Source organism: Sabethes cyaneus, chromosome 2 (assembly GCF_943734655.1).
Source record: "Sabethes cyaneus chromosome 2, idSabCyanKW18_F2, whole genome shotgun sequence".
In the NCBI taxonomy this organism is placed as follows: domain Eukaryota; kingdom Metazoa; phylum Arthropoda; class Insecta; order Diptera; family Culicidae; genus Sabethes; species Sabethes cyaneus.
Genome location: NC_071354.1, coordinates 22,760,897 through 22,787,999, shown reverse-complemented (window position 1 = coordinate 22,787,999; position 27,103 = coordinate 22,760,897). Strand labels below are relative to the sequence as shown.

At 44.5% G+C, this 27,103-nt stretch overlaps 4 protein-coding genes across 4 annotated transcripts; 2 read left to right on the top strand and 2 right to left on the bottom strand.

The window, feature by feature from the left end:
* Window positions 1–3,916: 3,916 nt before the first annotated feature.
* Window positions 3,917–5,313, top strand: LOC128733699 (uncharacterized). Its single transcript, XM_053827465.1, has 2 exons — window positions 3,917–4,289; window positions 4,347–5,313. The coding sequence occupies exons 1-2, from the start codon at window positions 4,006–4,008 to the stop codon at window positions 5,176–5,178; spliced, it is 1,116 nt and encodes a 371-aa protein (XP_053683440.1). The 5' UTR covers window positions 3,917–4,005; the 3' UTR covers window positions 5,179–5,313.
* On the bottom strand, window positions 5,230–6,210 carry LOC128733703 (uncharacterized). Its single transcript, XM_053827471.1, has 2 exons — window positions 5,428–6,210; window positions 5,230–5,370 (listed from the first exon to the last, which is right to left on the bottom strand). Exons 1-2 carry the CDS (start codon window positions 6,181–6,183, stop codon window positions 5,230–5,232), a joined length of 897 nt encoding a protein of 298 aa, XP_053683446.1. The 5' UTR covers window positions 6,184–6,210.
* Window positions 6,211–9,021: 2,811 nt separating this feature from the next.
* LOC128733692 (ATP-dependent helicase brm) lies at window positions 9,022–26,223 on the bottom strand. The gene is made up of 4 exons (XM_053827458.1): window positions 25,345–26,223; window positions 12,093–14,025; window positions 9,817–12,033; window positions 9,022–9,753 (listed from the first exon to the last, which is right to left on the bottom strand). The coding sequence occupies exons 1-4, from the start codon at window positions 25,915–25,917 to the stop codon at window positions 9,569–9,571; spliced, it is 4,908 nt and encodes a 1,635-aa protein (XP_053683433.1). The 5' UTR covers window positions 25,918–26,223; the 3' UTR covers window positions 9,022–9,568.
* On the top strand, window positions 24,267–25,326 carry LOC128733704 (uncharacterized). Its single transcript, XM_053827472.1, has 2 exons — window positions 24,267–24,865; window positions 24,924–25,326. Exons 1-2 carry the CDS (start codon window positions 24,398–24,400, stop codon window positions 25,293–25,295), a joined length of 840 nt encoding a protein of 279 aa, XP_053683447.1. The 5' UTR covers window positions 24,267–24,397; the 3' UTR covers window positions 25,296–25,326.
* Window positions 26,224–27,103: the final 880 nt, after the last annotated feature.

Sequence of the window (27,103 nt, the reverse complement as noted above, 5' to 3'; positions counted from 1 at the left end):
AATTCTGAGGTGAAAAGGGCCTTTGTCGAACAACTTGAATCTCGAGCCTCGGAGTTGCCACCTGGTGGAACCGTCGAAGAGCAATGGATCGGCATCAAGAACGCCTTCATCATGACCAGTGATGAAACCCTCGGCAAAGCGCGCAGCAGGCGGAGGGAGTGGATTTCGGATGAAACTTGGAGGAAGATCGACAAGCGGAGAGAGGCGAAAGCCGGCATTGAGCGAGCGCGGACCAGATCGGCTAAGACAGCTGCCCGTCAACGATACGCAGAACTGGAGAGGACTGTTAAACGTGCTTGTAGGCGGGACAAGAGAGCCTGGACAAACTCCCTAGCCGAACAAGGAGAAACCGCTGCCGCCAATGGTGATATCCGTTTGTTGTACGATATTTCTCGCCGCCTTAGTGGTGCCAGGATGAATGCAAAGATGCCGCTAAAGGACAGAGCTGGTCAGCTATTGACTGACCGTACAGAACAGCTTAAGCGATGGACTGAACATTTTGAACAACTCTTTCGAGTTTCAAATATCAGAGACCAACAAAACCAGCAGCGTACGACACCTACAGTTCATCGAATAAATCGCGTGAACTCGGAGGCGCCATCGCTGGATAAAATTGTAGCAGCCATCAAGAGTATGAAATCCAATAGAGCGCCAGGGATAGATCGTATTTCAGCCGAAATGCTCAAAGCTGACCTATCTTTGTCAGCCCAGATGATGCATCAGCTTTTCAGCAATATTTGGGAAACCGCAACTTTTCCGGTGGACTGGATGCAAGGGCATATTGGTCAAAGTCCCTAAGAAAGGAGGCCTAACGGAATGCGGTAACTGGCGTGGCATCACGTTGCTCTGTATTACTCTCAAAGTACTCTGTAAGGTAATCCTCAACCGGATCCAGGAGAAGATCGACGCTACTCTACGGCGGCAGCAAGCTGGATTCCGTGCTGGCCGATCATGTGTAGACCATATCACAACGCTCCGCATTATATTGGAGCAGATCAACGAATTCCAGGACTCTCTTCTGCTGGTGTTTGTTGACTTCGAAAAGGCGTTCGACCGACTCAATCACGAAAACATCTGGGGCGCACTTAGGCGTAGAGGAGTTCCAGATAAGCTAGTCCGTCTCATCGAGGCTCAGTACGAGGCGTTCTCGTGCAAGGTTTTGCACGACGGCGTCTTGTCCGACCCCATAAGGGTAACTGCTGGCGTGAGACAGGGCTGCATTTTATCACCGCTTCTGTTTCTCATCGTTATGGATGAGATATTAGTTGGAGCAATTGACAGTAGACCAAATCGAGGATTGCCTTGGAATCCTCTAACGATGGAGCAGCTAAATGACCTCGACCTAGCCGACGACATTGTCTTGCTCGCACAACGCCGAAACGATATGCAGAGCAAGTTAGACGACCTCTCCGAGAGCTCCCAGGCAGCAGGTCTCACAGTCAATGTAGCGAAAACTAAGTCTATGGTAGTGAACACTGCCAATTCCACCAACTTCACAGTAGCGGGACAACAAGTTGAGCAGGTAGCCGCCTTTCAATATCTTGGTAGCCAAACAACGCCCGATGGTGGTACCAAGACTGATATAGCCACACGGATCAGGAAGGCCAGGGGTGCCTTTGCAGGTCTGCGAAACATTTGGCGCTCAAACCAGATCACTCTACGTACGAAAACCCGAATCTTTAATTCAAACGTTAAATCCGTACTGCTGTATGCCTACGAAACGTGGTGCGTCTCAGCGGAGACAACGTAAAAACTACAGGTATTCATTAACCGGTGCCTGCGATACATCATTCGTGCCTGGTGGACTGATGACTGGATATCCAATGAGGAACTCCATCGTCGGTGTCATCAACGGCCGATAGCCACAGAAAGTCGTGAACGTCGTTGGAAGTGGATCGGACACACCTTGAGGAAAGGAGCGAAAGAGGTTTGCAGAGAAGCACTCGACTGGAATCCACAAGGACAGCGTAGAAGAGGCAGACCCAGAGGCTCATGGCGACGGAGCTTAGCCAACGACATCCGGGCTGTAGACGAGAACCTGTCCTGGCGACAGGTAAAAGCCATGGCAGGTAACCGTCAGCAGTGGAGATATCTGATTTCATCCCTTTGTTCCGCCGGACCGGCGGACACGGACACATAAGTAAGTAAGTAAGGTCGATTCGCACTCAGTTTTAATCCAACTGTTATCAAAGCGTTCATAAAGTAAATTGGGTCCTAAAGCCCTATGTCGTTTTTAGCTTGAATCGATGAGGTTAGGGTTAGGAACACATATTTTGTTATTCAATTTTATATTTTTAGGCTTTTGCCGTTAAAACCCGTTTTTTTTTAAATTTTGGGAAATTTTGAACAAAAAATAAACATTTGGGTAACCTTATATAGACAAACTATAGTTGTGCATGGTTGTATCAAGCGGTGTCTACCATGGGAATGACACTTCTAATACCAACCTGTACAAAAAAACTTAGCCAACATAGAGCGGGCCCTAAGCTGACAGCTTCATAGATGGGCTCAAGCTGACAACCGAGTCAGATGTGTAAATTGTTAAATTTGGTAAGTTTTATTTTGATTTTAGCCAAGGTTTAGCATCACATAGCCAATGCCAGGCCGGCAATTGATGCGAAATACATCAAACTATGAAAATGGTTAGTTAAATTCGTTTTGTGAAATCGCTTGGCGTTTGCCGCCTTTTTCCTATGAGCAACGAAAATGCGACGTCATATCAGCCCCTTGGTATTTACACCACCCCATCGACATTAGAGATGGTCGGGTAGCGGAAAATTTGCCTGAAACCCGCACCCGTACCCGTACCCGCCGGGTTCGGGTCGGGTTCGAGTATTGAAAAAAAATTATTTGCCGGTTCGGGTCGGGTACGGGTAGCCCTTGGGGTAGCCAGTGTTTGTTTGTTTTTGAAACTGGGTACGGGTTGGGTCGAGTATCTCTATTGACCACATTTAACACTAAAGATGGTCGGGTACCCGGGCCCGTCCCGTACCCGACGGGTTGCGGTCGGGTTCGGGTATCAAAAATAATAAATTTGCGAGTTCGGGTCGGGTACGGGTTTTTAATTTTTTTCTCAATGAGGTACGGGTCGGGTTCGGGTATTCAAATTTTCATACCCGACCACCTCTAATCGACATCTCTATATCGATAGGTGCAGTGGAAATCAGCGACAGCATGACCTGGGCTCAAAATTTGACAGCGTGCCCAAATCAAGCTGCTGGCAGTCGAGTGAAACGTAGTGATGAAATGCTATTTCATTTTCGCTCACGCTGGGATGTTGGCAAAAGCATGGTTGCCTGTCGATGGGGTGGTCTATAGATAACACAATTTATAAAGAGAAACCATAGTATAAACTTTTGCACGGTGCCTAACCTCAACTCTGGTTTGACGTTTTTGTGTGTTTTGTTTTGATTCCCTTTGTAACCTAATTTTATTGCTAGTGGGTTTATTACTTGTAATTCGTTCCACTTGTTTGCGGAAACCGGAAATGCTCGACGAAGCAGGATTTCCGAAGCAGGAAAATGATATCAGTTCTGCACAACATATATTTTTGTCATTTTTGCAGATTTTTACTTCTGTGGGTCTTGCGAATAAGTAATCAAAACAAACCCCACAACACTGTCAAACCTGGGACGAAAAAACGCACTTACATCTGCGTGCAATGCTTTATTGATTCTACTTTCCGGACGCGTGATGTGAATGCGCACATTGAAAATACATGTAACAACACTGACGGTCCGGTCCGTTACGTTGCTTGTTGCCTGTTGTCCGTGTGACTCCAGCTTTAAGCTCTTAAAATTTATGCTCATCTGGCATCTCTGGCTTGACAGCACAGTTTACTTTTGCTGCTTTTGCTTCACAGTGATTTTCATAAATAAACATTCAAAATAACTTCATATTAAGAAGTGTTATTAAGTGCAATTATTTAAGTTAATTTAAAGTTCTACATTTCTGTGCAAAGAATCATTCAAATTACCAGAAAAAATCCGTTCGGGAAGCAGAAAAATGACGGATGTTAGTGGCCAGCTACCACTGGTGATAGTCGAAAGCGAATACAGCTTCCGGCAGGGCGAATGTTTTGATACGTACGAACAATTTCTGGAAAAACTGGAACGACACAGCGCTAATGACTTGGTATACTACTGGCGGCGCGATTCGCGAACCATCGAAGGGGCAGCCCTCAAAACTGCCCGTCCCATCGCCGACGCGCTTCGGTACTACTCGGTGCGGTACTCCTGTATTTTTGGCGGACAACGCTTCGAAACGAAATCTACCGGAATGAAAAAAATGTAGATTGTCCAAATCGTTTTGTGATTTAGCATGATTGACTTTTCGCTCTTTTTTAGGCGATCTTCATTGCGGAATGATTGTCCTGCCTATATAGCTCTACGTGCATCTAAGTGTGGACAACAGCTTGTCGTAATGGCTGCATCGAACGTTCACAACCATGAGATTAGTCAAGAGCTGATTAAAAATCTGGCCCACAAAAAGAAGCTTTCGGCGGAAATGAAAGAGGAAGTGATGACGCTTCTTTTCCATAACATCGATAAAAAGTTGATAAAAGAATACGTTTATCTTAAAGAAGGTAAAGATCTTACTACGAAGGATCTATTCAACATAGCAGCATCGCTGCGAAAGAGTTCCCGCATTCAACAGTTGCTAACAAATACGAAAACTGGATCTGAGCTTACAGCTGAGTTGAAAAAATACATTCAAGAGAAAAAAATTGACCAATTAGCTATAGAACAGAAAGCTGTTGAACCAGAGCTTGACAGTTTTGGTGAAACAGAAACACTCGAGGAACATCTAGAAGAGGAAGATATCAACGAAAATCTGTGCGAAGCAGGCGGAAGCTCGTCGGAGTTGATAGAGGAAAAACCAATATCAACGGAAATAGACGGTGTTAAGGTGGAATACCTGATTGATGTACAAAATGACGTTTCCGCAGAGCCGATTAAAACCGTTCTTACCGTTGAGAACAGAAAACGCTCAAGATGGAAATCGGCATCCTGCTTCGCATGCGGTTCAAACAATCGGTTAGTGAAAGCTAAATTAGACGTTCTCCGAGCCCGCAGAGATAAACTTCGACAGCAAACCGAAATACTACGGCTGGAGAAGCAAAAACTACAATTGGAGTTGCAATTAATGCACAAGAATTTACGACATCACAAAGTTTAATTTTGTAGATTATTAGATAATTATTAAAATGTTAACAAAAATGTTTTACGCTTATTGGTATAGTTTTTTCTGCCGAATATTCTCAGTCACATCATCGAGACATTCAGCCAATGGGAAAGAGTCCAAATCGAAGGATCGGCTCATATCCGGAACATATTCGTTGTTCTTAATAAATATTACCTGCGACATTGTCTGAAAAATTTGATTTGAATTACTTTTTGAATAAACTATCTGTTTCGATTTTCCTACCTCCGACAGATCTCTTAATAATCCGACGATTCGCTCGGAAAGTAACTCTTTCTTTTCATTGTCTGAATCGCGTTCGCTCGTGACGAACTTTTGAAAATCTTGCACCATTACGTCGATTTGATGGATAATATCGCAAACTTTTGCACATTCTCGTTTGTTGAAACGTTCCACTCGTTCGAAATCGATTTGTTCTAAAGATCGGTTTTCGATGCAACTCAACAGGGCAGCGGATTGTTTCAAAGATTTTACGAGCGTTTCGACGTCGATGCCCTTCATTTTCCCAGCACCATCACTCAGATCAGTTAGCGATCCAGACTGGCTATTTGCCAGATTAGTTTCGTTCAAAATGCGAGATTGTTGCAAAGGGATAGCCTTTTTCGTGGCCTGGTTTCGATTCTGGCGAGCTGATCCGACATTTGAAGAGCGATGTCGAATTTTGTTGAAAATGGCATCAACATCTTCCGCTTGAAGACGATCGCTGGAATCAACCGAACGTGCATCCGAACTCGGGATCCATTCCTGTTGTGACATAGCAAGCAACTGATCGGGCAAGCTCGAGTGTGATAGCAACTTAGAATCCAAGCGACCGGTGCAAAGAATGGAATTGATTTTGTCTAAATTCGAAATCACACTTGCCGACAGCTTATTTAGATCATCCTCCATAGTTTGGTCGGTGGTATCCATTAGTAAACAAAACACAGGACAATAACGCAGCTCAACGTAAGTAATTTGTGAATTTCCGGTAATTTTACCCATTCAGATTTTAACTAAACCAACTTCTCAAACTGTTAAATTGGTTAAATTTCAACGGTTGCACATAGAGCCCTACAAAGATATGCTTTTGTAGAGCTTTAGTTGCACAATCAAAACTAAACTAAACTGTCAATGTGACCAAAGCACATTTAGCTGTTAAGGTATCTTGCTTACCCATGATATTGCTGTTGCAGTTGAAAACTGTAATAATCGACTCGCGACATTCGGTTTCATTCTTGTTCTGTGTGTCGCAACTACGTCGCACGTGGTGCGCTGTATAGACACACAGAACAAGAATAAAAGCGAATGTCGCGAGTCGATTATTACGATTTTCAACTGCAACAGCAATAGATCTCACGAAGAAACATCTCACGCTCACTACCGTTCTCAAAATTTTATACAGTTTCTTTTCGTAAAGTTTCGTTAATTGGTGGTTCGTTAATTGGGCTATGTGACAACTTGAATGTCAAAATTGTACACACTTAAAAAAAAGTACCGAGTTCGATAAATTATCGTAAATTTTACCGAACTCTGAGCAGCAGAACGTTCGGTTCGGTCAAGAAGCATACGCTACCTTACGAATCTGATAATGCACAAATCTTTTATTAGGTCAGTAGTTTCTTATGGACTCGTTAGGTCGCTCACGGAGGATATATGCGCCCTTGCCATATCCGAACGAAAGGGTACTGCGGATATTTGGCGAAGTACTGAAAGCGAAGAGTGGTGGAGACGTATGAATCACGAGCTACAGGCATTGTTTGGAGTTAATCCCATCGTACATTTGGCGAAAGTCAGTAGGCTATGGTGGGCCATACACGTCGTAAGAATGCCGGACGATAGTGCGACAGAAACAGTTGTCTTCAACAACCTCACTGACACCAGGAGCACGGAGCTCAACGTGCAAGATGGCACGATCACGTCGAAAGTGATTTGTGACTTTTGAGACGACTAGAAAATTGGCGACGAGTGGCCCAAGTTCGAGTTAAATGGAGGCGACTGCTTGAATCAGCACGAGCTACCCCGGCTTTAGGCTACTGACGTTGACTACGATATATTGTGTCGTCCACGTTTATCGTACGCAACTACCGACCAATAAGTTTAATCTAACTAATTTTTCTAACGGGACAACGTAACTATATCAGTAAATATCAATAATAGCGAAATCTTACTGATACTTAGTGATATTATTGCTTACTGATAACTATCAGTGGTTAATGATAGTTTTCCCATCCCTAATCCGTTCAGTTTCTGGTACAACTTTCGCGTTTTCTGAAAACGATACAGACACTTGAAGTCTGTATATTCCTGCTCTTCAGTTATCTCAGTTATTGTTTGGTAAGCAGGGAAATGGCTATACTGAAAGCATTCACAATTTTCCTATATGTAATACTTGAGGGTTGTTTTGGTGCCAAAGAACCTGCGTAGGTTCGGTTTCCTGGTCCCTTGTTGGTGACTCCTATTATAGGTTGATTCCATTCACGGATCCCCCCGCTTAGGTGAAGAGGAACGACTACGAACCTACACTCAAAATATTCTGCACATAACTAATAGTAAATTTCCATATGAAAATCCATATGATTATCATGGGCCGCATATAAACACGATCTTTCCAGAAATACACATAAAAATTATACGCGTATGAATAGTAAGTGCAATTATACACATAAAAATTATACGCATATGAATAGTATGTGCTAATTTTTCGCTTGCACATATATGATAACTGTTTGGCACATAAAGATCATTTACTGGGCACATTGCAAAAATCTATATGTGGGACACATAGAAACTATACGAAAAGTTTTCTCAGTGTAGTAAGCGTTACTTCAATGACCATTCCGTAACTAATTTACCACTCTTTCCAGTTCACGTCTTGTCCCATTCTATTTGGATAGTATAAACACCTGTGATTTTTTTACTTTCTTCTTCCGTTGCCTCCGTCTATTAGAAAGACGACCGTTATAAAAAAAACTTATTGAGATCGGGAAACTTATGCGACTCTCATGACGACTCCCTGGAGACGAATTCAAAACCACGAATAAGGCAGAGTCTTTTTTCACATTTCGTTGACGTTGACGTCCTGTTCCAGCTCCACATTCGTCACTCCGCTAAAAACGTCCGTACCGACCGGACTGCGCACTTCCGATCTGCCTTCGCACGTCATCTATACATCTACTCAGTTGTTCTGTAGTTAGTACCTTTTGGAAATGGTTGATTTTCTTATTCATGTTGTTGTTAAAGGAAGGTGAAGGAAGGAAAAATCAAATATTCGTTACCAGTTTGGAAGGAAGGAGCAATGTTACTGGAGAGGGTGGTGCCGCTGCCATGCAGGCTTTGTTCGATATTGGGTAATTTAATCAGACCCTTCAAGTTGGGAGCCTAGGAATGGGATGCATTACAGCGAAGATTTGCAGAAGAGATTGAGCAAATTATTTACAGAAACGTGCGGTGGCGGTGTAAAGCTGTCACACGTGACCAGCAATCGACAGTTGTGACAGACCTGCCATAAAACTCATTTTTCATTTTTTTTGTCATCTATACCTATATCGAAATCCAATCCAGTTGTAGTTCCAATCCAGTTCATCCAATTAGTTATTATAATCCATATCCATATATAATCCAATTAATCCATATTTTTTATTCCAACCGAATTTTAACTTCGATCGAGTTGATTGCCTATATGATTTTTCGTAATGAAGAATACGATTCTCTTTCGGTTGAAGTTCGATTAGACGCAATTGTGTGAATATTTTCGCGACGACATTAAAAACTAGTTTCGGTCATGTCGGATTTTCGGACAACAAAAACACTTGCTTAGTTCCTATTGCAATATTGCCTAGCTTAGCTTTGTTAATAATATAGATCATGCCATCAAACACTTAATATGCAGCGTAATTGTTACTACATACTGATTAGATTATAGTGAATATATGTAATATGTTTCTAATAAAGTTTTGATAGAGTCATTGATGCTTATTCTATGCTGTTTTTATTTGAATAAACATATTATGTATGTTGAAAACAGTTGAATTTGTTCAATTCAACTCTCAATAACGAACCAAATATAAGGAAGCATGCACTTTTATGAAAATGATTCGAATTTAGCAAATAAATTTATCTTTTCGAATGAATAAATAAAAACTTCATTTAAATTTTCTCGGTCAAAAATCGTTTCTTAGTGAATCTTATTAGATTTGCCAAGCCAAATTTCCAAGTAAAGAAATTAAGAATAATTAAAAAATTTGATCACACACCATCCACTGTCAAATAGTTATAGATTACGCATATTTTTACACCTACTCTAACAGTAAGATAAAAGAATTAATAAGTGCGGTTAGACAATTGTAAGCTTACGTTGAGTGCTCATAGTGTTTTCTACTGCAGCAGTTTAATCCATGTCGTCATCGTCATCGTCCGAGATAGTGTATTTTTTCTGTGAACGCTTCCTGCGCACCGGAGTGGCCTTCATTGAGCGCGAAGTCGACAGTGAGGACGATGACGAAGCACCTGCTTTGGAGATTTTCAGCTTCATTTTCACGCTACCCGATTCCTCATCCGAGTTGTCATCGTCGTCTGTAACAATGAAATAATAATATTAGTGAAGGCTTCAACGGGCGAAGAAATGGGAAAACCTACCATCATCGTCGGAATCCTCTTCTTCAGCCGCCTCCAGGACTTTCTGTTTGGCGTTAGTGAACACCGATTGCAGCTCCAAGCTGTCTTCATAGATGAGCGACGCCTCCTCATTGTAGATTTGCGCATTCTGGCAAAGCTGGAAGAAATCTTTCTGCAAATCTGCAAAGTCCACGTATTTAGCTTCCTTAATACGCATCAAAATTTTGTTGATATCGATCGGTCGCTTAATGACCTCATAGTAGTCGGGAAGATCCCGTTTGGAGGGTAACCTCAGGAAGGGTTGACTCAGTACACGACCTTCGGCATCCGTGTATTTGATAACAGCATCGATTACCCTTTCCATTTGTTTTTTAACCTTCGGGTGAGTTGTGCCCTTCCTACGCTTTGTCACAGTAGAAATGATACTCTCATCGTCCGAATCATCTCGTTTGCTTTTCCGTTTACGTCCCTTACGTTTCTTCTCGCGCTCTTCCTCTTCAAGTTCTTCGTCAAAATCAGCTCCATCATCAATCGCCTTCAACCATTCTTTCTCAGTTAAACTGTCGGTATAGTCAACCTCCTTACGCTGTCTCGAACCGCGACCCAAGATTGAATTATCCTCCTCATATTCCCACCGATCAACTTCTTCGTCCTCCTTTACTAACCAATCTGGCAATTCCGATTCCTCGAGCAATCTGGGCTTTGTCTCCTCCGCCTTTCGCTCGGCGTCCATTTTTTTAAACAGTTCCAACTCTTCATCATGTCGTGATATCATCAAATTTATCATTTCATCATCCGGTACCTCGTTTTCTTCCTCTTCGTCCATCTCGTCCTGGTGTAGAATGCTTTGCAAAAACTGCTGCCGTTCGCTACCGGTAGACTTCTGATCGAACATACCAGCTTGGATAACTTTTTCGTCCATGTTCAACTTGTACCGAGCGGCAGCCAGAATGCGCTCTTCGACCGAGTTCACGGTCATCAAACGAAGCACGCGAACCTCGTTTCGCTGTCCGATACGATGGGCACGATCCTGTGCCTGCAGATCCTGGTGGGGATTCCAATCCGAATCGAATATAATAACAGTGTCCGCCGTTTGTAAATTCAAACCCAAACCACCGGCGCGGGTTGATAAGAGAAATACGAAATATTCCGAGTTTTTGCAGTTGAATTTCTTCAGCAAATCTCCACGTTCCTCAGCTTTTGTGGTACCATCCAAGCGCAGATAGCCGAACCCACGCCAGCTCAGATAGTCCTCGATGATGGTCATGCACTGTGTCATCTGACAAAACAGTAGCACACGATGGCCAGTAGCTTTAAGCTTTGGCAAAATACGATCCAACAGCTCAAACTTTCCTGATGACCGGTACAAATCGGGACCCGTTACGGTTCCCTGCATTCCAATATGATCGCAGTATTTCTCTTCGATGTGCTGGAACATGAACGGATGGTTGCAAAGCTTACGAAGCTGTACGATCGTGTTCATCAAAGCCTTCGCTCCTCCCTTGCCCTTATTACCTTTCTCTGAACCATCGGTCAGGAGGACGCCCTTGCTTTGCATGTGCTTATACAGTACGCGCTGCAATCCGGACATATCGCACTTGATAATATACTCTACCTTGTCCGGTAGTTGTGATTCTACCTCCTTCTTGAGACGTCGCAACAGGAAGGGACGTAAGACTTTATGCAAACGACGAATGATAAGAATCGTTTCTTCCTCGTTTAGTTCCACCTTTTCGCCGGTTGTGGCAAATGGTGCATTGAACCACTGTTCAAAGGTCGAGCATGATTTGAAGATCGACGGAAGTAGGAAATTCAACAAAGCCCACAGCTCTGGAAGTTTATTTTGCAACGGGGTTCCCGTCAACAGCAATCGATGGGGAGCAGTATAATGGGTGTTCAATACCTGGGTCAGCTTGCAGTGATGGTTTTTCATACGATGACCTTCGTCGATTATCATGTACTTCCAGGAAATCTTTGCCAGCACTGCTTTGTCCTTTATAACGTATTCGTAGGTAGTCAGCAGGACGTTGAATTTTGTAGCTTTCATTTGATTTTGAACGGCGCGACGTCCAGCTGGGGAGCCTTTGTAGGCTACCACGCCAACGGCGGGGGCCCACTTTTCAAATTCCAATACCCAATTAGAAAGGGTAGAGAGGGGAACAATAATCAAATACGGTCCGTTGTTCTTTTTCTTTTCCATTAAATAGGTGACTAAACCGATGGTTTGAATGGTTTTACCTAAAAGTAGACCAACATTAAGAAATGATTTGTATGCTTCGGAACTACAGCACACTTACCTAGACCCATCTCATCGGCCAGAATACCGTTCAAATTATTATTGAACAGCGACACCAACCACTCCAAACCCTTGATTTGATACTCCTTCAGCTTTCCGTTCACCAAAATCGAAGCCTGTTCGGTAACCTTCTCGTGTACGGTGTGAGCAATGCTGTAGTAAGTTTGCTCCTCCGTTTTGTACTCGTCATCTTCGACCTTTGCCTTCTGGATAACCTCCTGGGTTTTGTTCTCATCGGAAAGATCATTATCACGCTTCTTCTTACGCTCATCTGAATCGTCCTCATCCTCGTCGTCCTCCCCGTCGGAGATGACATATTCCCAGCCCGGATGAACCTGCAGCCATCCGTACAAATCCCGCAGATAGGGAGCATCATCTCCGGTGAACATCTTACCGGTTGCCGTTTCCATCACCGTCACGCGACAGTCGTGCGCCTCACAGTCCGTATCCAACATCTGAATATCGCCACTTTCCAGCACCATTCGCTTCTTGCGACGTTTGCGTTCTTCTTCGTCATCTTTCTTTTTCTTTTGATCCACCTTGTGCTGTTTGACCATTTCGGTTAAGTTGCTGATGTATTCGTCGGTCTGCGAAAGCAAGAATGCCAGACGTTTGTCTTTCTTTTGATCGATAAGCTTTCGGTAGCCCTCTTCATCTTCGGCCATCAAACGCCGCATACGTTCCTTCTCGATGCGTTCCTGTTCCTTCTTCTGTTCGCGTTCAGCGTTGGCATGGTAGTTCATGATGGCCTTGTTCAGTCGTCCTAACTTGGCGATGTTATTGCGATGGTATTCCTTGAAATCTTTTCCGTGTTGGAGTACCAAAGCCAGGAACTCCTGGTGCTTCTGACGTCGTTTACGTTCGGCTTCCAGTTTCTGTTGTTTTTCGAGCTTCTCGGTTGCTCGTGCTTCGCGTAACCCTTGACGCTTGGTGCGTTTGTATGCCTTAACATTGACGGCCGTTTCCAGGGTCGTATCTCTTCTGGTGCATTGGACTATTTCAGACCGCAGTTGACGTTGGAAGTTCAAAACTCGCAGAGCGCGAAGTTCGATTTGAGCTTGAATCCGCATATCTTCCGGCATTGTGGCAGGAAGGTTATTCAGCTCTTCCATTCGTAAAGCAATTCGTGCAGCCATACGATTCTCCCGCTCCTGCAGGATGGTTATCGGATCTAATCCTACAGGTTTGGCAACCGTTGTGACGCGGTTTTGCTTCTGTATGGGCTGGACTACAGGTGCTTGAGCTGCCGGACGGGGTCCAGCACCTGCGGGTCCTTGCGAGCTAGGTCTCTGAGGCTGAGCAGGTCCACCCGGACCTCCCATTTGTTGCTGATGTGCACCCATTGTCATACCCGGCATAGGACTTTGATTGGGCGGCATGCCACCGGCTGGTGGCTTTCCTGGCTCTGGAGGACCAGTTTTACCGACCGAAACACTCGGCGGCCCTTGTGGGGGACCCTGTTGGGGACCCTGCTGGGGTGGTTGCTGCTGTTGGAGGCCAGGCTGCGGCGATGGACCACCCTGTGGTCCGGGGAATGGGCTTGCTGGCGGTGTTGGACATTGCGGTGGAGTTCCGTCGGAACGTTGAGCTTGTATCTGAGAAGCTAGCTGTTTACTGATCGGTTGATGACGCGCCAGCAAACGATAGGCCATAATCTGTCCACGCAGCTGATGTAGCTGGGATGCGTTTAGGTTCTGTTGTTTGGATGTGGCACGCAGTGCCAGCAGTTGCGAATAACGTGGATCTTCCTGAAGGCCTTTCTCTTCCATTGAATCAATCGCTCGCTGAAGGGCGTTCAGATTCTCCTGGCCCGGTGGCGGCGGTGGACCACCTGGCATCATCCCCGGGCCACCCGGACCGGACATGCTGGGCCCAGGACCGGACAAAGCAGGACCAGGACCACCCGGTTGCATTGGACCAGGCGGAGGGGGAACCTTTGGAATTGAAAGAAAATGGTTTGCAGTTTATATCAGTTCTGATGATGGATTTCAAACGGTTTTCATTTAGATAATGTCGAAATTCTAATTTACTGTTTATCATAATAATTGTTTGCAAAAAAATTGATGATAAAAAAGAACAATTAACCACTCACTTCAATCATTCCTTTTCCTTTAACAGGTATGTGCCAAAGTAAAAATTGTGTGAATCGTACAAAGACTGAAAGAGTAATTTCCTTTATGTTTACAAAACAGCAAATTTAGCATGCAAAATTATTGCAAATTACCAATTAACAAGTTAAACCGATGCTAAGCAACTGAAACTCCCTTATAAAAGGAACTTTATTACCATTGGCACGACAATTTGGCATTCAAAAATGGTTCGCTTACCATTGGCCATACTGTTGCAGTTTTTTATCATACATTCGCTTGAGGCAGAGGACCTTATCGACGTTGAGTGGGAACTAGGAACTTGTAAGTTTATTTCTAGGTTGTTTAGTATACGACACGGCTCTCACTTTTTTATTAATAGGTAATGTAATAAAGAAACCCAGTCAGTGGTACCCTCGTCCCGTTGCAGTTCATGTTGGACATCAGTGCTATCCATTCACCCCGGATGACGGATCCAGTGACGTTCCAATACTACCGAGCACAAACGACATGTGCTGCTCTTGTGTAATTGGCCCGCCCGTACCAACAACGATCAGCGGTGCTCCAGGGTCTCCCGGAGTCGGCTATACTGGCAGCACACCAGCTTGTATCGGCCCAGGATGCAAAGGAGGCAGTTCACCATATCCAGGTTCAGAAATTCCAGGACAACCTGGCCAAAGCACACCCAAAGGTAGCGGTTCTACAATTCCTGGACAATCAGGGGCTCCAGGAGGTAGTTCGCCCTATCCAGCTTCAGAAATTCCAGGACAACCAGCGGCTCCAGGAGGCAATTCACCTTATCCAGGTTCAGAAATTCCAGGACAACCAGGGGCTCCAGGAGGCAGTTCACCCTATCCTGGTTCAGAAATTCCAGGACAACCTGGCCAAAGCACACCCAAAGGTAGCGGTTCCACAATTCCTGGACAATCAGGGGCTCCAGGAGGCACCGGCAGCACACCAGCTTGTATCGGCCCAGGATGCAAAGGAGGCAGTTCACCATATCCTGGTTCAGAAATTCCAGGACAACCAGGGGCTCCAGGAGGCAGTTCACCATATCCAGGTTCAGAAATCCCAGGACAACCAGGCCAAAGCACACCCAAAGGTAGCGGTTCTACAGTACCTGGACAATCTGGAGCTCCAGGAGGCAGTTCACCCTATCCTGGTTCAGAAATTCCAGGACAACCTGGCCAAAGCACACCCAAAGGTAGCGGTTCTACAATTCCTGGACAATCAGGGGCTCCAGGAGGCACCGGCAGCACACCAGCTTGTATCGGCCCAGGATGCAAAGGAGGCAGTTCACCATATCCTGGTTCAGAAATTTCAGGACAACCAGGGGCTCCAGGAGGCAGTTCACCATATCCAGGTTCAGAAATCCCAGGACAACCTGGCCAAAGCACACCCAAAGGTAGCGGATCTACAGTACCTGGACAATCTGGAGCTCCAGGAGGCAGTTCACCCTATCCTGCTTCAGAAATTCCAGGACAACCTGGCCAAAGCACACCCAAAGGTAGCGGTTCTACAATTCCTGGACAATCAGGGGCTCCAGGGGGCAGTTCACCCTATCCAGCTTCAGAAATTCCAGGACAACCAGGGGCTCCAGGAGGCAGTTCACCTTATCCAGGTTCAGAAATTCCAGGACAACCTGGCCAAAGCACACCCAAAGGTAGCGGTTCCACAACTCCTGGACAGTCTGGGGCTCCAGGTGGAACAGGCAGCACACCTGCTTGTATCGGCCCAGGATGCAAAGGAGGCAGTTCACCATATCCAGGTTCAGAAATTCCAGGACAACCTGGCCAAAGCACTCCCAAAGGTATCGGTTCTACAATTCCTGGACAATCTGGGGCTCCAGGAGGCAGTTCACCTTATCCAGGTTCAGAAATTCCAGGACAACCTGGGCAAAGCACACCCAAAGGTAGCGGTTCTACAATTCCTGGACAATCAGGGGCTCCAGGAGGCAGTTCACCTTATCCAGGTTCAGAAATTCCAGGACAACCTGGGCAAAGCACACCCAAAGGTAGCGGTTCCACAATTCCTGGACAATCAGGGGCTCCAGGGGGCACCGGCAGCACACCAGCTTGTATCGGCCCAGGATGCAAAGGAGGCAGTTCACCATATCCAGGTTCAGAAATCCCAGGACAACCTGGCCAAAGCACACCTAAAGGTAGCGGTTCTACAATTCCTGGACAATCTGGGGCTCCAGGAGGCAGTTCACCATATTCTGGTTCAGAAATTCCAGGACAACCTGACCAAAGCACACCCAAAGGTAGCGGTTCTACAATTCCTGGACAATCAGGGGCTCCAGGAGGCAGTTCACCTTATCCAGGTTCAGAAATTCCAGGACAACCTGGCCAAAGCACACCCAAAGGTAGCGGTTCCACAACTCCTGGACAGTCTGGGGCTCCAGGTGGAACAGGCAGCACACCTGCTTGTATCGGCCCAGGATGCAAAGGAGGCAGTTCACCATATCCAGGTTCAGAAATTCCAGGACAACCTGGCCAAAGCACTCCCAAAGGTATCGGTTCTACAATTCCTGGACAATCTGGGGCTCCAGGAGGCAGTTCACCATATCCTGGTTCAGAAATTCCAGGACAACCTGACCAAAGCACACCCAAAGGTAGAGGTTCTACAATACCTGGACAATCTGGGGCTCCAGGTGGAGCAGGCAGCACACCAGCTTGTATCGGCCCGGGATGCAAAGGAGGCAGTTCACCATATCCAGGATCAGAAATCCCAGGACAACCAGGCCAAAGCACACCCAAAGGTAGCGGTTCTACAATTCCTGGACAACCAGGGACTCCAGGAGGCAGTTCGCCCTATCCAGCTTCAGAAATTCCAGGACAACCAGGGGCTCCAGGAGGCAGTTCACCTTATCCAGGTTCAGAAATTCCAGGACAACCTGGCCAAAGCACACCCAAAAGTAACGGTTCTACAACTCCTGGACAATCAGGGGCTCCACGAGGCACAGGCAGCACACCAGCTTGTTTCGGCCCAGGATGCAAAGGAGGCAGTTCGCCCTATCCAGCTTCAGAAATTCCAGGACAACCTGGCCAAATCACACCCAAAGGTAGCGGTTCTACAATTCCTGGACAACCAGGGGCTCCAGGAGGCAGTTCACCTTATCCAGGTTCAGAAATTCCAGAACAACCAGGGAAACCAGACGCACAAGTACAACTTACCACAACAGTCTGTATCGGCCCTGAATGTAACACAACCAGTCCTTCCTTACCGGGTTCCGTACCCCCCGGACAGCCAGGTGCCGCAAGTCGAAGTACTCCGGGAAGCATCGGCAACACAACAATATGTATTGGTCCTAGCTGTAATGGAACTACTCCTTCATATACGAGTTCCGAAATTTCTGGACAACCAAGTAAAGCGGTTACTGAAAGCACTAGAATAAACGAAGGAACACCCGGTGTCCAAGGCTTGGGTAGCACAACTGCCTCTATAGATGGATCGACTGCAGGCTTACGAGGTACAACTAAAAGTGTTGATGACAAATTGGAAAATCTGATGGATGAAATTAATAAGCACAAATGTGACGAAAAGGCGTGAGGGTGGTTGTTCGTTTTTGTTTTTATAGAATAAGTTAACCACTGGATAAGATACACTGGATAAACCGTCAACAAATCGCTTTTTTTTTTCTTTTCGGGTGCATAATTAAACAAAATTTATATTTCATCGTAGCGGGAGTAGATAAAAAATATCTTAAAGGATCTTGAAAATTACGAAGGAAGCCAAAATTATTAGTATTACACATGTTTTGATAAAATAATATCTTCAGGTATTATCAGACCTGCACTAGATTAGTTAACATAAGCTAATTTAACCTAACTTTACTGGCGAAAATATTAGCGACACAAAAGCAAAAAGAAAAATCACCACAACACAGGCCAACCTAATTTTAGAGTTTATCTGCGTTTTTTTTTGTTTGCAGATAACGGCGTTCCGGCGGCCGAAGTCGTGCACAGCGGAGAACGTTGGTTTGTTTGCTATGTTCGCTACAGAAACCTAACTGAGCGAAACAACGGAATAATTTCACTGGTTTCTTGCACTTGCACACGATAAGCGCGATAAGAGACTTTAGAGAGATTTATATAGGGGAATGATGGGAAGTACATTATGAATGTTTTCGCAGAACGAAGTAATCCAACAGAAAGTTCGTACCTCTGTTTACGTCAATGCTATTAGTATTTATTTTGCACCATTTTATTCACAAAATCTAGATCTCACAGCGGATATTAACACGCGGGGCACGATATTCAACAAATCTAGTCAATTCATCTGCTTTGCCGATGACAAGGATATTATTCGCAGAACATCTGTGGCGGTGGCTGAACAGTACACCAGACTAAAGCGCGAAGCAGAAAAGATTGGGTTAAAGGTAAATCCGTCTAAGACAAAGTACATGCTGGCCAGCGGAACCGAGGCCGAACGACACCGCTTGGGCAGTAGTATATTGATCGACGGCGATGAGTTTGAGGTAGTCGATGAATTTGTCTACCTTGGCTCACTGGTAACGGCGGACAATGATACCAGCCGTGAGATTCGGAGGCGTATTATCAGCGGAAGTCGTGCTTACTATGGGCTCCACAAGCAATTGCGGTCGAGCAGACTAAGTCCCCGTACAAAGTGCACCCTGTACAAGACGCTTATTAGACCGGTTGTTCTCTACGGGCATAAAACACGGACAATGCTCGAGGAGGACCTGCGAGTGCTCGGAGTTTTCGAACGACGAGTACTAAGAACGATCTTCGGCGGAGTACAGGAAAACGGAGTATGGAGGCGGAGGATGAACCATGAATTCGCACAGCTCTATGGCGAACCCAGTATCCAGAAGGTGGCTAAAGCTGGACGGATACGATGGGCAGGGCATGTTGCAACAATGCCGGACAACTACCCTGCCAAGATGGTGTTCGCCTCAAACCCGGTAGGAACAAGACGACCAGGAGCGCAGCGAGCAAGATGGTTAGACCAGGTGGAGCGAGATCTGACGGAGAGTACTCGGTGTCCGAGGAATTGGAGAGCGGTAGCCTTCAACCGAGTTACATGGAGAAACTTTGTTCAACAGACTTTGTCTTAGGACGGCAAGCCACCTAAGTAAGTAAGTAAGATCTCACAGCCTGCATATGTAGTGTCTTTTCTGCCTCTGCTTCTGCGCTTCTGCTCATTGAAGCCATCAACGTCATCAACGTTAAAGTTTTTCGTGTAAATGATGAAGTTGTCGAGAGGGTATGAAATAGGGAAGGCAAATGAGGAGCGTCCAATATAGCTCTAGCCATCCCAAGCCCCTAACTAGCGCCTCCACGTGGCCATTCCTGGTAATGCTCTATTGAGTAGCCAAGCTAGGAGATGCGATGCTGGGTGGTACCCGGCTGACTGGTCTGAAAATCGCGGTTTTGGGCAGACGGCGGAGCCACACGGCCTTGCTAATAGGTAAGCCTAATATAAGTTATTTTATTTATTTTTGTTTTGTTCTGGCTTATGAAGCATCTCCCGCTACATAGTAAAAACGTTGGCCAAAACGAGTTTTAATACTGCACATAGATACCAGAATGAAAAAATTAAATTAATTATTAGAAGCACTTATGGAACCTCAAAGGACGCAACTCTGTTCCATTCGAAAGACTGCTTGTGAGATTGTGCTATTTTTGCCCATTTCATCTTTATATTTCCTTTTTTTTCGGGTTATCCAACTGGTCGCTTAATAGCGTATAAAACTCTGCGCTGGGCCCTTTTGTGTTATCAACAAAGTGTCAGGGAGACCTCAAACATCAGTTCTACCTGACGAGACAAGCACTGGCGCCCACTAAAACACAGGTAGAGCCCCAAGCATAGCCGTCACGCCTATACCCGCAGGCGGAGGCGTTTCGGCCCTGCGCGGACTCCACGAACTGACTCTAAGATCTCTCTGCCAAAGGCCGGAATGTCATATTTTAACTATAATGATGATGATGATGATGATGAGAAGAAAAATAATAGATCGAATTTGTAAATGTGCTTTGGACTTTTTGTACCACTCGAGTTGCAATATGTGGTATAGTGAAGAAGTGGAGGATTCGTCAGCCACGCCTGACACCGGTCTTCAACCGCGCGCCCGCTTTCAGTTTTCCAACACAAACAACCACAAATGAACCAATAGGTAAGACAAATTTCGGAGCACTAGTGGTCATCAACTTATCAGGGCAAATTTAATCTTTCATCCCCTTAGCATTCACAGTGCATTCCCACGATACAAAGCAAATTGAGCGCAGCACAAGCTGGACGTTCGCGGTAGTCGACAGAAGCTTCAAAATATAGACTCGTCCGTCTTCCAACCCTCGAGACCAAAGTGCTGTAAAGCTCTGGGCTTAAACAGAGCCCGCGGGCGGCCATCAGAGCTCAAGACAGCCACGAGGCCAGTGCAAAAATCCTACTCTATCTAGCAGCACAGCCTAGCCGAAACTCGAACACGCGACACGAATTGACTTAATTTTCCCATCTGCTACCTAAGAAGTGCTATTACCCGTAATCATTACAGAGTGGTCCTTCGGCATCCAATCGGATCTGGTATCCCGCTTACATACCCTTGCTAACCCTAAGCCCCCGACCAACTCAATCAATCCGACATTTTTCGGAAATATTTGTGACAGTTGTGATAAATAGGGATGAATCCCAGAAAACTTCATCTATTGTCAGAGATCCCCATACTGGCCTTATTCTTAAACGGAATAAAAGCACTTTCTGAACAACGCAACAATCACATTTGGTAAATTTTTACCCCGAGTCCCACTTGAAATCACAAAAGTATTTTGATATATACCCACATTCAGAAGTAAACGTGACCGCTGTTCATTTACTGATTAGTTAAAAAGCCCTACACCACGACAAGGTTCAGTTTTATCGTAGGGGAGATTGTGCTATTTTTGCCCATTTCATCTTTATATTATATTATTAATAGTATTATTTGATATCATAAATGTGGAAAGCTGGATGATGAAGTGGATTGCCAACCTGAATCCTTAAGATCTGAAGCAAATATGACATATCTCAATTCAAAACAAACAAATAATCACGTGGGATAAAGTTGGTACAGCGAAATTGATTATTACATGGCAGGATCCAAATGCTGGAAGGCGACTCTTATAACCCCGGAATGCGCAAAAGTGCCTTTGCTTGTGGCGCCCAATCCCTTTTGGCCACTCTGTAACAGCATTAGTGTGAAATTTATTTGATAATCAAATTTGGATCTACTGTGATTCTACCTACATACATTGGCAAGTCCTTGAGGTGGCTACTACTACTACTAAATGATGAGGTTGTCGAGGCCATAGGAAAACTAAACTATTTGTTTGCAAATGGAACACTAGGTTTTTCTCTATTCGTAAATAAACCGTCTGTTCCTCGCCGTTTAGCTGTTGTTCTTTTTATTTTTTTTTATTCTATTCACTCTTATCATCTGACAAAATTTGTCTTAATGAATCGATATAAGAATTGAAGTGAATCACATCTAATAATTTTATGCTTAACCATGAGAGAAGGCTCTTTAAATTCAAACTTCAAACTCACACTGAAAGCCCTTCAAAATAACCGAAATTGGTACGGTGAAAGGCGTTAATTAGTATGGGTGAGGGTCTCGGTACACGTTGCGATGCAAGGTAGTTCATCATGGACCGGAGCTTCGGCAAATCAATTTGGCCATTCAGGTCACGAGTAATACCTGTTCGAGTGTGTCCAGTCCAAGTAGACGACAGCAATCCGGATAAGGAGAAAGATTGTTGGGTCTCGCCAGGGTGAGTCCAGTAATGCTGGACGTAGATACCTTCTAAGTGGGCTGATGTGGAGTCCAAACGACGCGAGCCTACATTTCTCTCCGCAAGACGTTTCGTTCAAGGAACGTACGCCGTCAAACAATGCTGACGATGTACGCGGTACATCTCTAACGTCCTCCCAACCGAGATTCGAACATATGACGACTGGCTTGTCAGACCAGCATCGTACTTCGAGGCCGATTGGAAGGCGAGAATAGAAATTGCGTACGAATATAACACACTGGGCATATCTTGGTGACAGGCGAAAGTCATGGTAGGCGTCGGCTGAGCAGACTCTGTCGGACCGGCAGACATGGATCAATAAGTAAGTAAAGTTCTACCAGAATAGATCTATTATAAACAAAGGGCATGGTAAAAGAAAGTAATGAAATATAGATGCTTTATTTTATCCCCAGAGCGGAACAACACGAAAATTACATAATGGGAGTGTCAATCAAGTATTCGCTCCTTTTTAACAAAGGGAGATCCGGGGATGAATCAATTATAATCAGATTCGAAATGAGTTTTTCTTCTAAGCTCCCGGAATTCGTCGGTAATGTGTAATTGCATAAAAATATTACCATTGACTTCAGAGTCAGGTTCAACAAACTTGTTGGCGTTAGCGCCGCGAAGTCACTTTCCAGTCTAGGATTCGTCTGCCGACCTGCTTCCAGTTTTACTGACATTTACCCGGTCAAAACTGGATGTTGCAATGTTGTACATTGCTTTGCAGCTAGAGTAGGAAGAGAATCGATTGCTTTGAAATATTCCAAATGCTCTACCTCTTTATTCAGCTCGATGTCAGCTAATCAACTTATGGTAATTTACTTTTGTTTAGATGCACAAATCAATAAGTTTTTTTCCGGGTTGATCTAATACAAGGCAGTCAATATACCCAGCATTATTAAAACCGGTCCAAACTTATGTACCTACCCGGCAGCTCCGCAACTCCTAGCAGGTACTACAGTTTAATTCATGTTTACAAAACCACAACGGCGTAGGCGTTACTTTTTATTTTAAAGCCGGGTTTTAAAAAATGAATCAAGGAAGAACATCCTTCAGTCACTAAGGCATGTAAAACTTTGTCGAAGGTAGTGTAATTAAATTAAAAATGGTGAAGCTCTCAAATACTTTACTAGTCTTAATGATGGTCAGAACCCGTTTCAGTGGCGTCATAATAATTTTTGATGAAATTTTCGTGGTTTCTTACTTAAACCATTTGGAGGGAATATAAAGTCATTTAGCGCCGGGATGAGATTTATAACTATTCCTCTATAAAATCTTCGAATAAACAAATCTTAGTTTTTCACGTTGTATATAGTGTGATTCTACATTATATACAATGTGAAAAGCTAAGATTTGTTTTATTAAAGTATTAAACATTATTGAAATAGGCCAATGAATTGTCATTTCAATTGAAATTCTTTTTGTAAGCATGCATTAAAACAACTGCCAAGGCTATTTATCCCTAAGTAGGTACGTGCCCAAGATCTAATTTCAAAAGAAGCAGTGAACTCTAACCACAACACCGACATTTATTAAGTTAACAATTGACCCCAACGGGAAAATTTGAATAAACGGACGAAGCGAATTCAAGCAAATAACATTTGAAAATTCCGTTTCGACGGCATGACTCTCATAGCACAGAGTCGCCATCCCTAAGAAGAGCTGTGAACAATAGGACTGTGTTTGGAGGTTATAGTCTATAGACTAACAGTTTGTAGTCTTTGTTGTGCAAGCCAATTTACTCAATGCGAGCCCCATTTTAGTTCAAACTTATAGATACATTTTTTGTCCATTTTAATGCTAAGTTACGCATGTTTCAAACACGGCATAAAGAAAATAAAACTACCGAACATGTAATCAATTACATCGAGATTAAATATAAGTGAACGTACCCTATTTGAGTGAGGTGACGTTGCACCTTTTGTACTGCGATTGCGCTCATAAAATAACCAGTGTTCCCGTTTGCAACGAGCTATGATACTAATCAGTCCATATTCAAGGCAGATGTATGACTACCACCTCTATCTATTTAATATCCCATCATGAAGTAACAACGAAAAATACTGAAAACATGTACATGATCAAAATTTTTCAACCTAGCAACCTTTCTCTAACTACAGTTAGTGAAAGCATTATGCTTTTTATGCCTTTTAATCACGAGTAACATTCCACTGATCCGGCAACATCTTCTATCTTTATGTCACATTATCACTACTACTGCTACTACTACTAAGCGCTGGCTGGCAGAACAGGTTTATCAAAGCTGCAGTCATTGTTTAATCACTGTACCAACAGCATCCAATAGTAAACGCAACTAATGCCATCATCTGAAATCTTATCAGTTGTAGTCACATCGTTTGATAAATTAGTAGTCACATTGCATCGCGGAGTTCAATTCTAAGAACAAGACACCATTATTGCACGCCATGAACGATCAGGAAATCGACGAAGCATTCCAGCTGGCTGTTAAGCTTACAAAAGAATGTGGCCCCATTGTGTTGGAAGGCTTTAACAATCCATCCAAGCCGGTCGAAGTTAAGGGACGCCATTGGGATTTCGTAACCGAGTACGACCGGCGTGTGGAAGACATACTAGTCGAGGGTTTGAAAAAACGCTTTCCGGACCATCGGTTTTTGGCTGAAGAATCGGCCAGCGAAAACTGGCAAGACGAGCCCCTTGCCAAACGGCCAACGTGGATCATCGACCCAATCGATGGGACAATCAACTTTGTGCGAGGTGTGAAGTTTATTGCTATATCCGTAGCTCTTGTCGTGGATGGTGATTTAAAAATTGGGATAGTCTCAAACCCATGCCTGGACGAGTTTTATACGGCAGTGAAAGGAAAGGGAGCGTTTTTGAATGAAAAGAAAATTCACACCAGTGGCCTTCAAGAGGTATGTCATTAAAAAAAAAGTCCTGCAACCAGAAGTAACATTATCAATTTTCTTGCAGCTTGAAAACGCTCTTGTGGGACTTGAATTTTCAATTGCAAGCCACGCTCCCGCTAAACCGCACATCTTCGGTCGTGGCGAAGAGTTTATCCAGCACTGTATTGGGTTGCGAGCCTTCGGTTCAGCTGCCCTTTCGTTGGCCTACATTGCAAGTAGAAACATCGATTGCTATAGTATTGAATGTTTAAAACCGTGGGACATTGCAGCCGGAGCATTGATAGTGCGGGAAGCTGGCGGTGTAGTAACACACATCAATGGTGGAGAGTACGACATTCTCAAACCGGATATAATTGCAGCCAGTAGTGAGCAGCTGGCACAGCAGATACAAAGTATTGTTAATAAGGTGAAGGAGAATGTTAAATCAAAGCAATAATTGTATTTTAATGGCAATAAAACATAATATTCATAGAATCGCTACTCACTGAGTTTGGTGGCATCGAATGGGGCGGATATCCTCCGGGTACCATTCCCGGTGGCATGGGTGGTCCCTGATGGGGTGGTAATCCTGGGTGTTGTTGAGTTGGGGGAGGTCCTGAATGTTGCCCCATTTGCGGATGGGGTGGACCGGGCGGATGTTGTTGCATGTGTTGAGGTGGTGGACCTGGAGGAACTCCCGGTCCCCCGGGTCCTTGCATATGATGAGGAGGAGGCGGCCCTTGAGGGCCACCCGGGCCTTGCGATGGTGGGGGTCCATTCATGTGAGGCGGACCGTGTTGTGGTGGTGGTGGACCGTGCGGATTGGGAGGTTGCGGTCCGTGCTGTTGCGGAGGACCCTGCATTGGCAAATGACCACCTTGTGGTGGACCCGGAGGACCATGAGGATGCGGTGGCCCTTGCCCTGGACCCATGTGAGGGGGACCTTGTGGTGGTCCTGGAGGCGGCTGATAGGGACTATGCGGTGACGGGGAAGGGGCCGGACTCTGCGAAGGTGGTCCCATTGGGCTTGGTGCTTGCGGTGGTGGCATTGGACTGTTCACCGGTGATGGGCTGGCCATTTTAACACACTGAACTATGCTTCTTAATTACACAATTCCGACACTTTCTATAAATTCATTCAGCAGAAAGTCGATACCAGCATCGATTCATACTCTTCGCTAGAAGAAAATGGCTGCCAAACGATTTTCAAAAAAACACTAAAATATCACTGAATCCGTCGAACTTTGGAGAGTTATTTTACGTAAAGTGAACACTGAACACACCTTCTCACAGTCACTGCCAGAAATTATTGATTTGTCACGTATTTTTGTGGATTTCCAGAAATTTCACTGAATTAAACGATTTCGTCCGCTTTGCTCGAAAAAGGTGGAAATGACACGACGAAGCGAGCGAGAAAGGACGCAAACAATAAAAAAACCGAAGCCGATTATCGAACTCGATGACAGTTTTTTGTTTGTGTGAGTAACGCTTTCGTTGACAGGCGGGCTAAATAGAAGAAAGAATTGCAAAGGACTTTTAACAAGGGTAACCTATAACAAGCACATTTTCAATCAAGCGTTTATTTGTTGAGCTCTGTTAAATAAATATTTTTTAACACGATTCGGGACTACGAAGTTGCTGATATTTGTTTGGTTTGGAAATGGTTCGCATTCTGAACTGATACTTCGAGGAATACCTCGATATAAAACAACCTTGTTTTGAAACAACCTCGACATAAGACAATTCGAAAAACGAAAATTGTTACCTCGATATAAGACAAATTTTTTTGACATGGTTGGTAACGAACCAGAACTAATTTTCTTTTCCAGGAGAGGCCATGAAAGTGCTCATTATTTCAAAATAAACGTAAAAATGGTGAAAAACTAGTAGTTCAAACCACCCTATTGACATCTCTATATCGAACTGCAATAAGTGACAGCGAGAGGATGTCCGGGCTCAAATTTTAACAACGGGCCGAAATCAGACTGCTGGCAGTTGAGTGAAACGTCCCAAGTAACATTTTTGTTATATAATAGCTTATTAAACTATTGTACAGCTAATTCCCGTGGTACAAGTGCCTGATAAGCTATTATACAACAAAAATGTTACTTGGGGTAGCGGTGAAGTGCTAATTCATTTTCGCACTCACGAGATGTTGGCAGCGAAAACATGGTTGCCTGCCGATGGGGTGGCTCAAACCATAATAAATACACAGACAAGCAGACATAAACCGACATTAAACCGTCATTTTAAATTTGGCCTTAG